The 14,531-nt window shown below is 44.2% G+C and overlaps 2 protein-coding genes and 1 pseudogene across 2 annotated transcripts in view; 1 reads left to right on the top strand and 2 right to left on the bottom strand.

Annotated features, from left to right (window-relative positions):
- Positions 1-4,164: 4,164 nt before the first annotated feature.
- On the bottom strand, positions 4,165-4,854 carry CLDN25 (claudin 25). The gene has a single exon (XM_005579679.4). It carries the CDS (start codon positions 4,852-4,854, stop codon positions 4,165-4,167), a length of 690 nt encoding a protein of 229 aa, XP_005579736.3.
- A 5,031-nt stretch (positions 4,855-9,885) lies between these two features.
- ZW10 (zw10 kinetochore protein) overlaps positions 9,886-14,531 on the top strand; it is a 43,822-nt gene continuing 39,176 nt past the window's right edge. Inside the window, exon 1 of the mRNA XM_005579678.5 lies at positions 9,886-10,060. Coding sequence (XP_005579735.2) covers positions 9,956-10,060 — 105 coding nt within the window. The 5' untranslated portion in view covers positions 9,886-9,955. The remainder of the gene's footprint in view (positions 10,061-14,531) is intronic.
- LOC102121539 (cytochrome c oxidase subunit 7A2-like, mitochondrial pseudogene) lies at positions 13,892-14,236 on the bottom strand (annotated as a pseudogene).

Raw genomic sequence — 14,531 nt, 5'->3', positions numbered from 1 at the left:
GAGCTTTCTTGGGCTCCATTCTGGTTGCAGCAGGAGCGGGCCCACGGAGTTTCTGTGGCTCAGCAGTTTGGGATGCGGGGTGTCTCAGATGCCAGTCTTCCCTCCTGGGAACAACTTGGACCTGCCAGTGGTTCTCTCAAGGTCCACCTCCATCCCATTCCTCGCTAGGAAGGATAGAGAACATAATAATACTCTAGACTGTTATGAAATCCCTTCCAGGAATCCTCCCTTAATGAGTCTGGACTCTTCTCTCCTGTGGGATGTTGGGAGTGAAGGTGGACCCATTTGGACACCTCTTAGCAGCCCATCTCTTTAGAATATAAGGCACTATCACCTATGGGACAGGGCTTTGAGGCTTTACTCAAAACTCTGGGCAACAGAAAAGTTCATTCCACATCCTATAAACGTAGATGGGGTCATGAGAAGAACAACTGGGTTAAAAAATAATAGATCCATCAAGTGATGGAGTAGAAAGGGAACTACATCTTCTTTTAGTTCCCTATGAGACCAGTGACTACAAACAAACATTTTCCTGAGTTTCTTATTGTCCTGATCCTGGCTGCGAGGACACATCTCCCGGCCAGAAGCCCTTGAAACCATTCTGACTTCTTTCCCATCCCCAAATCACGTTCCCTTAGGACTTTTCCCTAGAGCTAATTCAGAAGTTCAGAAGGGTTACGGATGAGTATTTTAATAGAGACCTTCTGGAATGCCTTCACTCCCAATGGTGAAATTTTCAAACCCAAGGACAGTTTGATGGAGAAGATAGCACCAAATGCCTAAACTCTAACTGCATCAAATTCGGTGAGTCCCTGAGTTATTTTCCTCCACTACCTTGCACATAATAAATGCTTCTGGCTTGAAATATTGATTGATTAATGTTTCTTTCTCTTTCCGATACATATGACTACACACCTCTCCATGTGTAACCACAATAAAGAAATGTTTTTGATGTGAGAATAATCTGCCACAGATCTATATGAGAAAAAGCGGTGTTGAAGTTATGATTTAATTAGTTCTATTTTTATTTCTCATGATTTCTCCCTTCAAAGCAGGTGGCTAAAAACAGTGGCAGTTTTAGGTGAACAGCATCTCCTTCCTCAGACTCTTTCTCTAAACGCGGATTCCCACTAGAATGCAGATCACATTCCCTTTTGGGGAAGGACATGCTGTTGGCCACATGACCAGTATGTCATCAAGAGTTTCTGCCCACACCCATTTTAAAAACTCCTTTTGTCCTTTATAAAGAGAGTTGGGAAGACAGAATATTTTCTTAACAAATCGTTAGTGTCCATTTCTCTGCAGAGGAAGCCATAATCACTTGCTGATGAAAAAATATCATCAGCACCTGCAAATGTGGGATTCAGGTGAGGGCTGCAAACCATCAGCAGGAGCAGGTGAGCCACCTGGCAACAAAGACCCTGTTTAAACCTCAGCATAAGCACAAATGAGGGTTTTATTCTGAAGGTCTTTGGTTTTTCCATCGACTTCAGTGAGAAGTTTTTTTTTTTTTTTTTTTTGAGACAGAGTCTCACTCTGTCGCTCAGGCTGGAGTGCAATGGCGTGATCACGGCTCACTGCAACCTCTGCCTCAGCCCCCCAAGTAGCTGGGATTACAGGCATCCACCATCATGCCCAGCTAATTTTTGTATTTTTATAGAGATGAGGTTTTACCATGTTGGCCAGGCTGGTCTTGAACTCCTGACCTCAGGTGATCTGCCTGCCTCGGCCTCCCAAAGTGCTGGGATTACAGGCATGCGCCACCACACCTGGCCTTCAGCGAGAGTTTTTCCTTTGGTCTGGTCGATTGTCTAGGCAACCCATCCCATGAGGTCATAGGACAAAGTGAAGAAAGACTGCCATGGTGCCAAACCCTGGCTTCGATTCTTGAGTCAGTTAATTACTCACCATGGGCATGTCACCTAAATTCTCGGAATCTCATTTTCCTCAGTAGCAAAACAAATAATATCTGCTCTTCCAAAACTCAAAAAATTTTCAAGATATGTTCAGTAAAACTACCAACATTTGTAGGAGTGCTTTGTAAACCTGTAAGCCCAACACAACTGTGTGATAAGGAAATTTCATAGAGACAAGTCATTAGAAAAGGGAGAGCGGGTTACTGCTGCCAAGCTCCTGTTCCCGGACCATGCGCTTGGTTTCCCATGTTCCTGAGAATAGAGACTATGTTCCTTACTGACGCCTACAAGGCCCTACAAGGTCTGGCTTCTTCCTACTTTGCCAGCTTCACCTTATGCATCTTCCTCTCCCCTCCTCATCTGGAACTGCTACCCACCCTTTACTGTTCAGCCAGTTATCGCTTCCTTTGAGTATCGATTCGTGAACCACTGACTAGGTTAAATCCCTCCTATTGCATGATCTTTTTTATGTATATATATTTTTCTCTTTTTTACATTCATAAAAGTTGATTAAACTATTGCATGATTTTATAGAACCATGTACCTTCCCAAATTTGTAAAGGTTGTCAAAGTTACTATTTACATTTATTTGAGTGATCTTATGTTAATATTTGTCTCCTGGCTCGGTGCAGTGGCTCACACTTATAATCCCAGCACTTTGGGAGGCCGAGGCAGGTGGATCACTTGAGGTCAGGAGTTTCAGACCAGCCTGACTGTGGTGAAACCTCGTCTCTACTAAAAATACAAAATTAGCAGGGTGTGGTGGCACATGCCTGTAATCCCAGTTATTTGGGAGGCTGAGGCAGGAGAATTGCTTGAGCCTGGGATGCGAAGTTTGCAGTGAGCCAAGATCGTGCCATTGCACTCCAGCCTGGGCAAGAGTGAAACTCCGTCTCAAAAAAAAGAAAAAAAAAAAAAAAAAGAAAAAAATTGTCTCCCTAATTTGCCTGAATGAGGGACAGGAATATATTTTGTCTTACCATTTTATCCTGGTTCCTAGCACATGGTCAGTGCTCAATAAATGTTTGTTAAGTGAGTGAATAAATGATCAGATGGATGAATAATGAAATGATTCTTTCATGTAGACAGTGGGAGGTCAAGAAAATACTTAGATAATTGAGCCTCACCCCTGACTGAAACTTGGTCCAAAGAGCTTTGAAACTTTATTGAGAAGGAGTAGCTAATATAACAGGCATTAGAAATCATTTTCTGACCTACCAGACACGGAAAGCCAGGATACACCTTTGATGCAAACTGGCCCTTTGTACTCAGAGCTGTATTTGCCTAGGGATCATTTTGATTTGTGCGTGCCAAGTAGACCTACATAAAAGGACAGCCATAAAAGGAGAAGGAGCTTTCTGGAAAAACTGTGACTTCCAGAGAAATCTGCTCTGGGTAAGAAGGTAAGAGTTGCAGAAGATGAAGTTGCACCTGTGCAGACTCCATTTCTGCAGGGGGAAAAAAAGGCACTTTTCTAAGGAGGAAACTGTCCCAGGCTACTTTGGCAAATTTGTTTACTCTTGTGTCTGAGTGTGTATATTCTTGCTTGAGCAGTGGCTATCTCGTGATATTGGGGCTATTTTATCAGGAGGTGAGAAGCGTTGTGAGACCTCGGAGTTGAGCTGACAAAGCACAGCACCAGCTTGGGGAGGGAGGAATGTCCCCTGTACCGTGAGGAATCCAGCATGCCTCTGAACCTGCAGAAGTGACCTACTTGGGGCATTAGGAGCCATCCCCTTTAGCTGCTCTCCTGAGGGAACTGTTGGCAGGGCCAATGGTGATTCTTGAACTGGTTACAGGAGTGGAGGACAGGTGGCAGGGAGAGAACCAAGGTGGATGCTGCAGGATAATTGCAGCTGACAAACAGGTTTATGAGCAACAGGAGGCTCCTCCTTGAGGACCTGCAGAAATGCAGGAGGAAGACCTGAGGTGGGGTAGTCAGGAGAGAGCCTGCCATTGCAGGCAGAGCAAGCAAAGGAACTTAGGTTAGGAAGGGACTTGATTTGTAGCCGCAACCTGGGTAGGTCTGCTGACAGGTTAAAATTTAAGGGGAGGCCAGGAGTTTGATACCAGCTGGGCAATATAGCGAGACCCCATTTCTACAAAAAATTTAAAAAATTAGCTGAGCTTGGTGGCTCATGCCTGTAATCCCAGCTACTCCGGAGGCTGAGGCAGGAGGATCCCTTGAGCCTAAGAGTTTGAGGCTGCAGTGAGCTATGATCATGCCACTGCACTCCAGTGGCCAGTCCTAGACGACCAGGTTCCTAGGTTTTAGCATGATGTGGAAGGAGCCATCTGACTCCTCTACTGGAGCACAGGATGGGGGGACGGTGGGACCAGCCATCAAAGGAAAAGGCACATCTTCTTTTCCCAGGTAGGATGAGAAGACGAGGAGTAGCCCACCAAGAACCAGGAAAATACCAGCAGCCCCGCCCAAGTAGAGGACACCTCCAAACTCCCACTGAGGTATGATGTCAGGGACGCTGTCATCCCAGAAGTCTTGGATTGTGGCATGGGCCACTGAGGAGACTGGAAGGAGGGTAGTGGCTAAAGCAGATGCCTCCAAAGTCCCTCCCAGGAGGCCAAGCCGCCTCTTGAATACCCATCTGATCCTGTGAAACCGGAAGCATTCAGACCCAAAGCTGGAGACCAAAAGCCCCAATAGGCCCAGCCCGTGGGAGGCTACCCTGAGGATGCGTGCTACCTGGAGCTCCTGGGGCAGAGACAAGAAGGATTCAAAGGCCTTGCACACAGTGGCAACTTCCTCTCGAACCACGCAGACCTCCCAAGTCCTCATGATCCAGGTCTGCATCTCGTTCAGTTCCAGATTAAGAGTCTTCCACTGGGGCAGGATGGTGGTAACATAGGAGCAGACCCAGCCAAGGAGGGAGAGAAGTAGCCCCCCGAGTTGGACTTTCCCACGGAAACTCCAGGCCATAGTCACTCCCAACACAGATGCAGAAAGAAAAGGAGCACGAGTGGGTCAGTGACCGGTTAGCAGGGACTACCTGAGTGGAAGATCTTTCACATTGGGAGACGGCTCTTGTTTCAGTGTTCTGAGCAGCAGCTGAGGCAGGTGCCAGGACTTGGCAATGTTTGGGTTTAGGGGGTGTGTCCAATATCAGATGTGGGTGTGGAGTCTGGGGGAGGGTCCCATGACAGGCAAAAAAGCCATACAGGGAGCCATCAATACATATCTGATGAATAAATTCATAAACTGAAATCAATCCTCAGCTCTGAGATCACAAGGATGATCGATGTTCTGGAAATACATGTCGATATAATCTTTTCATAGGGCAACATGACTTTATGTTTCATACTTTTAAACATATGCATACTTTGACCCAGCACCTTATTTCCAGAAATCTACCTAATGTATCATGAGTATGTACAAAGATTTATGAAAATGTCCATTGAAATATTGTTAAGAATTGTCAGTTTTTGTTAATACTAGGCAGTCATTTTAAAGTGATTTTATAGAAAGAATTTTAATGATATGAAAAATATTTTTGATATATCGTTAAGTGAGAAAAGTGAGTGACCAAACAGTACATAGAATATATAGAATGCAGCCAGGAACGGTAGCTCAGGCCTGTAATCCCACCACTTTGGGAGGCTGAAGTGGGTGGATCACTTGAGGCCAGGAGTTCGAGGCCAGCCTGGGCAACATGGCGAAACCTCACCTCTACTAAGAAAATGAAAAAATTAGCCGGGCATAGTGACACACGCCTGTAGTCCAAGCTGCTTAGGAGGCTGAGGCAGGAGAATCTCTTGAACCTGGGAGGGGGAGGTTGCAGTGAACCGAGATCACGCCACTATACTCCAGCCTGGGTGACAGAGTGAGACCCCATCTCAAAAAAAAGAAAAAGACAAAGAATATATAGAAATATGTGCCTCTGTGTGTGTGTGTGTGTGTGTGTGTGTGTGTGTTTGTGTAGACCACAAAATGTTAACATGATTATTTTGGTGATAAAATTATACATAGTTTTTATTTCCTTATTTGTGCTTACCTATGCATTTTACACATTTTATAAATTTATCACTTAATATTTTGATTACAAAAGCCCACAAATATTAATTTTACAAAATAATTTTAAATTCTTCAATCCAAGGAACCTACCCAAACCCAGAATATCCCCAGAGGGAGGTGCTCCCTCCCCAGGCTCCCCTTGCTGCTGGGACAGCAGCTATAATAAATGGTAATCATACCAGCTTCCATTCCTGTTTGTTGCTGCTGCCAAGTAGCAGGTTCTGACAGGAAAGGAAATAATTTGCATTTACTGCATGCGGCTAAATGCCAGACTTTTGGCTAGACGCTTTATCCTTACTTAATTTTCATACTGTCACTGTACGATACACTTTAGGTAACTAAAGTGCCAAGGTGCCCCAGCTGGTAAACAACAAATCCAATGTGAGCCAGGCAGCTCAAACTCGGACATTTCATGTTCTTGTCCCCAGGCTGCAGAAGCTGCCACTGCACACTGGTGACACAGCATGTGGGTGAGACTTAGTCTTCATAGCAAGACAGAGAAGAAAACGGATTTATTCTGTTGGAGTCATGAATGTCTGACTCATGTGTTTCCCTATTCACAAATTAACCTACTCCACACTGTATGGTAGATATGAAGTGAAAGCAAAGATGTTCCTGAAAGGAAGAGACATATCCTGAGAAAGGAAGATCTTGACTTTGTCTAACTCATGGCTCAACACCTAAGACATCTGGTATACCAGTGTTTATCAGTGGTGTGAGGTTTTGGGGGAAGGCACACAGAATCATTTGAAGTGCTCATTTTTTTTTTTTTATGTTTTATTACAGAAAACTTCACGCATATACAAAAGTAGAATGAATGGTATAAAGAAATCCCATATTGCATCGTTCCACTTCAAAAATTATCCACTCATCCCAATCTTGCTTCATTTCTACCTGCACCCACTCCTTCCCTTTCATACTATTTTGAAGCAAATGGGTTGCTTTTTCAAATTGTAGGCACCTTATGCTGCTATTATAGCAACATGATGGAAAATACTGTGCAAATTTGGAAACGCTGCCTGCTTATACTGTCCTCTGCCAGAAATAATGCATTCGCTACTTTGCTTCTTGAATACAGGTATGTCATGTGTATGTGAGTCATGATAGACCAGGAGGAATCCTTTCAGACTTTGCTCCTGACTTCCTTGCCTTATCCTGATGATTTGTGAACATCTGTGAATTGGGAGACATATAAGCCATGATAAATGTGAACTATGAAGAAGATGAGGTTAATGAGGGAATACAGAACACATGCATCTATTAATTTCTTTTTTAAAATTCAAGTATTCATTCATTGTTGCATGCATTGACTGTGTGCAGCCATCGCAGTCCATGCTGCATGCTATTTCTTCTCCTTTCTCAGCCTAACTCTGGCTCTTCCCTGACTTTTCCTTGGACCTTGAGGAACGGTCTTCACCTTACCCAGTAGTCTCTCTGCTCAGGGAGAAGCAAGAGCTTAGGCAGTTGTGTTTTGTGGGTATGTACAGACAGGTTTTCTGGAGGGAGGTCCCAGAACCTCAATCTCAAAGTAGCACCTCCTTTCATTCTCACTTCAGATTTCTCATTACCGTTGTCGAAAGACAAAATTACAACAAATTTAGTTTAAAGATCTTAATTCACTTTATTTGTGATTCTAGAATAGGCAACACTTCATTCCATAAAGTAGAATCAGTGTCCTGATGAGCTGAACAGAGGAGGTTGGTTTTATAGAAAGAAAAAGGCTGAAGAAAAGAGAAACAAAGAACATAAAGCAGATTGGCTGTTTCGAATTTAATTTCCTTGTAAGGTGGGAACCAAGAAACAGAACAATACGAAAATAACTGATTGATTGGCATCAGTTTAGTTCAGGTACTTTTTTGTAAGAATTAAAACAGAGGGAACTTCGTTATCACGCTGACTGAAACTGGCAGGTTTGGGAATTTGGTGATTATCTCTCATTCTCCTGATTTCTCAGAAGGTCAGATAGACAGCTTAGTTTTGGTTTGGTGAAGCAGAGCTTTAGCATGAGTGACTCCATTTTGGTTTGGTCTGTTGGGCTTAGTGCAGGAACTCAGTCCAAAGCAATGGCCTCCTGTAAATGTTAACATTGTGAAACATTTCTGATTCAGTCAGAGACTGCGTGCTTCTCCTCCAATATTTCCTCTGCCATTTGCACCTTCCTCAGGGGCAGATTAAACTTCGGGGCTCGTTACTTTCACAGGTCCCTTTTAAGACTGGCATCTAATTTTGTATTCATTATTTTATATTCTTTTTCTTAAAGAGTCCTTCCCCTCCCTGCAACTGCATAAGATTCAGGTTCCACTAAATCTAGATCCATCCCTCATCTACCTACAGATTAGTAATTATCATATTTTTCTGTGATTATATATTCACATGTCGTGGGTCCCCAGACCTAGCACAATGTCTGCTATGTGATCATTGCTTAATAAATATGCAGTACAAAGTTTCAGAATTTTCATCTGTCAGTCATTCTTTGTCATTGGGCATTTATTATTAGTGCAGTTAGAATTCAAAGTAAAGTTGACAGGTCTACCACAAAGAAATTGATTTGGTTTTCCAAGGAAAGGAGTTTCTCTCGATGTTTTGACTGTTTTCAGTGCTTCCTCTCTCAATCCCAGTTTTGTTTCCTCTGCTTATGGCACATGAATCAGCCCTTGCTTCACTGGGATAAGCAGATTATCTCGCAGACACTTAAAATTGTCAGGGATCTTAGGGTCAGTGCCTATTTGGGGTCAACCCTCACAATATACCATTTTAAGAAACAAAAAATCTTTTACTTTTAATCAAAGCAGTACATTTGGCTCTTGGTATCCATGGATCCAACCAACCACAGATCAAAAATATTCTGGAAAAAGCTAATAAAAAATAACAATACAACAACAAAAAATAATGCAAATAAAAATACAATATAATGACTATATAGCATTTAGACTGATTTGTATTAGGTCTTATAAGTAATCTAGAGATGATTTAAAGTGTATGGTTTAAAGTGTATGGGGAGGATGTGTGCTGATTACTTGTAAACATTACATCATTTTATGTAAGAGACTTGAGCATCCATGGATTTTGCTATGGGGGCAGGGGAGGTTTCTGGAACCAATCCCCCCTTACCAAGGGAGGACTGTGTATGTTTACTGCAGAAAAATAGAGAAAGCAAGGGCAGAGAAGAGCATAAACACCATAAATCCACCACCCATGGGATAATTTGATGTCTGTCCTTTACATACCTACTTACCTACTTTTTGTTTTTTGACCAAACAATGGCTATAGACTTACGTTTTTGAAAAGGAACCATACTATACATAGAATATGGTGAACATCTTTCTATATGCAATGCATTAAAATAAACCATTTCTAAAAGCTTTTGACACATTTACATATTTATAATCTGACAGAAAGTACTAAGTATCTTGTTCTTGTTCACACAGGACTAATATTATGTCTAAGTAATATAAATATGTAATGCAGGTAATGTAAATGTGTAATGTATCACGTAGATGTAATATATGTACATAGATGCAATTACAGGCAACCTTTTATTTATAATGAGGTGACGCCACTTCTTTACACAACTCCAGAGGGCGCCGTTCATAGCTTCTGGTGCCACAGAGGCCCAATAAAAGTTGAGGAAAAAAGATCGAGATGGGCTCGTTGGCTCTTTCAGTTAGGTAATTTTACACGTAAGCCTTTTGCAATTTAGAAAGATTCAGTTAGACCTGGTCATTAAAAACGTTTAATTTCCTTCAGTGAAAAACGGGCGGGAAAAACAACTAAGGAAGAAAACGCGTCTGCATACAGTTTGCCAACTACGGGACACCGTGGAAATCCCATCCCGGGTTTGGAGCGGTGCCTGCTGGGAGTTGTAGTGCGCTCCTCGCCTTCCGGGCGGCGGTCTGAGGCCCTCGAGACTCCGTTTCCCGGCAGGCCGCGCGTCAAGACGGCCGGCGGGACGGGAGCCGCAGCGCTGGCTACGAGAGTGACCCAGTCAGCATTGATTCCCGTCTTGGCCATGGCCTCGTTCGTGACAGAAGTTTTGGCACACTCCGGGAGGCTGGAAAAGGAGGATCTGGGGACCCGGATCAGCCGCCTGACCCGGCGGGTGGAGGAGATTAAGGTGAGAGCGGGGCAGCTGTATGCTGACTGGAAGGGGACGACGGGTCCCTGTGTGAAGGGACTGGAGAGAGGAGTTGGGGGCTAAGGGCAGACAGAGTGGGGACCAGCAGAGTGGGGCCTGTCGGGGAGATCTAGTTGTGGGGACTGAATGAGGAGTGGGGAGGCCCAGAGTGTGTGGATTGAGGAGGGATCTTGGAGGGGAGCCCAGACAGAGGTTGGGAACTGAGGAGGCGAGGAGGCCTGGGACTGTGGGGACGAAGAGGCGGTGGCTGGAGAGCACTGGGGAGTGGAGTTATGTTGGGGAGGGGTGTGCCGCGGGAATGGGGAGACTGAAGAGACCAGCAGAGCGGGAGGAGCAACTGGAAGCTCCGAGGAAGCTAGGGAGCGAGCGCAGGAGAGGAGTAGAAAAGACAGGGTCCCCCCTTCCCCTTCTTCCATCGATGAGTGTTTATTTCCTCCACCCACTCCTTGATTTGTTGATGAATAAAATAGCCTGGAGGATTGCACCTTTCTCCTCCCCGACATTTAAAAAAAAAAAAAAAAAACCCAAACCCTCAGTATGTTTTAATTTTTATCTATCTATTTATCTTTTGAGATGGAGTCTTGCTCTGTCGCCCAGGCTGGAGTGATCTCGGCTCACCGCAACCTCTGCCTCCCGGGTTCAAGCGATTCTCCCGCCTCAGCCTCCTGAGTAGCTGGGATTACAGGTGCGCGCCACCACGCCTGGCTAATTTTTTTTCTGTTTGTTTTATATTTTTAGTAGAGACGGAGTTTCACCATGTTGGCCAGGCTGGTCTCGAACTCTTGACCTCAGGTGAGCCACCCGCCTCATCCTCCCAAAGTGTTGGGATTACAGGCGTGAGCCACCGTCTCCGGCCTCTTAATGTGTTTTTAAAACTTCTTCATCTACAAGCACTTGAAGCTGTGCTGAGTGTCAGTGGTACTTAGGTAGACGTTGCTGCTTTGAGGTTGATACAAAAACTGGAATCAGGTAGCCACACACAGTTTTGCTTTGTACCAATATTGTTACCTTGCCAGTATTTGCCCACATCTTCAGTTGCTTTCATTTAAAATTTTGTGTATTTGAGTCAAGTAGGGTTTCCAGGGGGCAAGTTTGGCACACACAATAAAGGCACAGGTATAACTTCCTAACAGCTCTTGATTTTACAAAAGTAGTTTCCTGAATTTTAAGTAGTCATATCTCTGACATCTCTTCTTTAATATGGCTTTCAGGGCCGGGCGTGGTGGCTCAAGCCTGTAATCCCAGCACTTTGGGAGGCCGAGACGGGTGGATCACGAGGTCAGGAGATCGAGACCATCCTGGCTAACACGGTGAAACCCCGTCTCTACTAAAAGAATACAAAAAACTAGCTGGGTGAGGTGGCGGACGCCTGTAGTCCCAGCTACTCGGGAGGCTGAGGCAGGAGAATAGCGTGTACTCGGGAGGCGGAGCTTGCAGTGAGCTGAGATCCTGCCACTGCGCTCCAGCCTGGGCGACAGAGCGAGACTCCATCTCAAAAAAAAAAAAAAAAAAAATATATATATATATATATATATATATATATATGGCTTTCAGATTTTTCACCACTGTTTAATGTGATGGAAAGAAGACAGGTTTTTAAGCTACTCTAGCATGGCAAGCTACCCTAGCTCCCATGTGTTCTGAACCCAACGTGCCTTTCTTTCCTTTCACTAGTTTCCCTTACCAACTTGGATCTTCAGCCAATTGAAAATTACTTTCTCTGCTGTCCCCTCTTTTTTTGATCCCATATTTTGCTTATGTTGCCATTTTTCCATCTTTACCTGTAGTATTTCTACCCATTTTTCAAGTTCCATTTCAAATGTCTCCTGCATAAAAAAAAAAGTCTTTATCTTCCCTCAGGGAGAGGGGATCTCTTTCTCATTTGTGCTGCTGGAAGGCTTTGTAACTTTGTTGCTGTATTACATTTCAGTCCTGTATTCTTGTTGCTCAAGTATATAGTATCTTTACTACCTAGGAATTTGAGAGCAAGCAATTCGTTTTATTTTAATTCATGTATTTATTCCACTGTCAGAATAAATAATAATTTAACAAAATTAGCCAGGCGTGGTGGTGTGCGCCTGTAATCCCAGCTACTCTGGAGGCTGAGGCAGGAGGATTGCTTGAACCTGTGAGGTTGAGGTTGCAGTGAGCTGAGATTGTGCCACTGTGTTCCAGCCTGAGGGACAGAGTGAGACTCTATCTCAAAAAGAGACGGAAAAAAAATCAATTTAAAGTCATAACATTTTTAAAAGATAAAGGAGAATTTGTGGCACAGCTGCATTAACAAAACAAGACACCAATCTAAAGTGCAACATAAATATACACAATTACACATAAAATTTCACTGAAGATATGAAATGAGGCAAATAACCCTTTGAAATGAACCGCCCAAGGAATCGAGGCAGGCTAAAAATAATTTCTTTTAAAATTTTACTGCAAGATGGAACCCCCACTCCCTGCTCCACCCCCTCCCCGCCCTGGTGAGTACTGACTCAAAGCCCTCATTTTATGTGCATGGCCTTGGCTTCTGTCTTCTTTCCTCAGCCACATCCAAATCCAGAGAGGCTTCTGTACCCTATGCTCAAAAATGCAACCTTGGCCAGGTGCGGTGGCTCACGCCTGTAATCCCAGCACTTTGGGAGGCCAAGGCGGGTAGATAACCTGAGGTCAGGAGTTCCAGATCAGTCTGGCCAACATGGTGAAACTTCTTCTCTACTAAAAATACAAAAATTAGCTGGGTGTGGTGGTGGGCGCCTGTAATCCCAGCTACTATGGAGGCTGAGGCAGAAGAATCGCTTGAACCTCGGAAGTGGAGGTTGCAGTGAGGTGAGATTGCTCCACTGCACTCCAGCCTGGGTGACAGAGTGAGACTCTGTCTCAAAAAAAAAAAAAAAAAAAAAAAAATTGCTTCCTCAAGTGCCTGAGGTCTAGAACCTCCAGGGAAATCAGGAGCACAAACACAGAGTGCAGCATCATTTCTTTTTTTTTTTTTCTTTTTGAGGTGGAGTCTCTCTCGCTCTGTCGCCCAGGCTGGAGTGCAATGGCGAGATCTCGGCTCACTGCAATCTCTGCTTTCTGGGTTCAAGTGATTCTCCTGCCTCAGCCTCCCAAGTAGCTGGGACTACAGGCACCCACCACCACGCCTGGCTAATTTTTTTGTATTTTAGTAGAGATGGGTTTCACCATGTTGGCCAGGCTGGTCTTGAACTCCTGACCTCAAGTGATCCACCTGCCTTGGCTTCCCAAAGTGCTGGGATTACAGGTGTGAGCCACAATGCTGGGATGCATCATTTCTTTAAACAGTGGCTTTAACTGTTGAATGAGCTCTGACAAGCCATATGCATTTCATAAGCAAGCCAAAATACTGTCTTCATATCTTTCTGTTTTTCTTGTAAACATGTATCATCCAAGTGAAAAAAAAAAAAAAAAAAAAAAGGCTGGCCACGGTGGCTCACACCTATAATCCCAGCACTTTCAGAGGCTGAGGTGGGTGGATCACCAGAGGTCAGGAGTTCGAGACCAGCCTGGCCAACATGGTGAAACCCTGTCTCTACTAAAAATACAAAAATTAGCCGGGCATGGTGGCGCATGCCTATAGTCCCAGCTACTTGGGAGGCTGATGCAGGAGAATCGCTTGTACCCGGGAGGTGGAGGTTGCAGTGAGCCAAGATTCCACCACTATACTCCAGCCTGGGTGACAGAACGAGACTCCATCTCAAACAAACAAACAAACAAAAATTAACAAAAACAGTGAAAAAGATAATTCAAACGGTTTATGCCAAAAAGCAAACCAGTCCTTATTTGTTTTGGCGCTAACTCATTTCTTTAGAGGCTGCGAAACCATGTAGGGGGTGATCAGGCAGTATCCCGCCCATAGTCAGCACCATGGTGGTCCATTATAGCATTTGGTCAGGGAATCCTCATTTCAGGTGGATGGGCACATCATCAGCTTTCCGGAGAAACTTCTTCAGCTCTGGAACTTTGTTTTTCCTAGCAAAATTATATGCAGTGGAATCAGGTCAGCTTAGTTGGTATGGCAAATATGATAGGTGGTGCTTCTGTGGAAACCACAGGCTTTAATCCCTGTGGGCTATAGGCCTCTGAAATCCATGCTCCCACCAACTTGAACGTGAAGCTACTAAATTTGTAGTACATGATGCCTGGAGTCCAGCTTCCTGCATCTACTGCCTTCACTACTTCCCCAGAGAAGGAGCCATAATTTATTCTTGTATCTTTCAAGGTATTGAATAATTCAATACACAGTATTCAGTACTTCGTTTAAGTTAGTTTGCATTAAAGGAGATGATGAAACTCAAATCAATGTAGGGTTTTTTTTTTTTTTTTTTGAGATGGAGTCTCGCTCTGTCACCTAGGCTGGAGTGCAGTGGCCGGATATCAGCTCACTGCAAGCTCCACCTCCCGGGTTTACGCCATTCTCCTGCCTCAGCCT

The sequence above is a fragment of the Macaca fascicularis genome, chromosome 14 (assembly GCF_037993035.2).
Source record: "Macaca fascicularis isolate 582-1 chromosome 14, T2T-MFA8v1.1".
Taxonomy (NCBI): Eukaryota; Metazoa; Chordata; class Mammalia; order Primates; family Cercopithecidae; genus Macaca; species Macaca fascicularis.
Note: the sequence above shows the minus strand (reverse complement) of the source record. Positions and strands in the feature narration are given on the sequence as shown.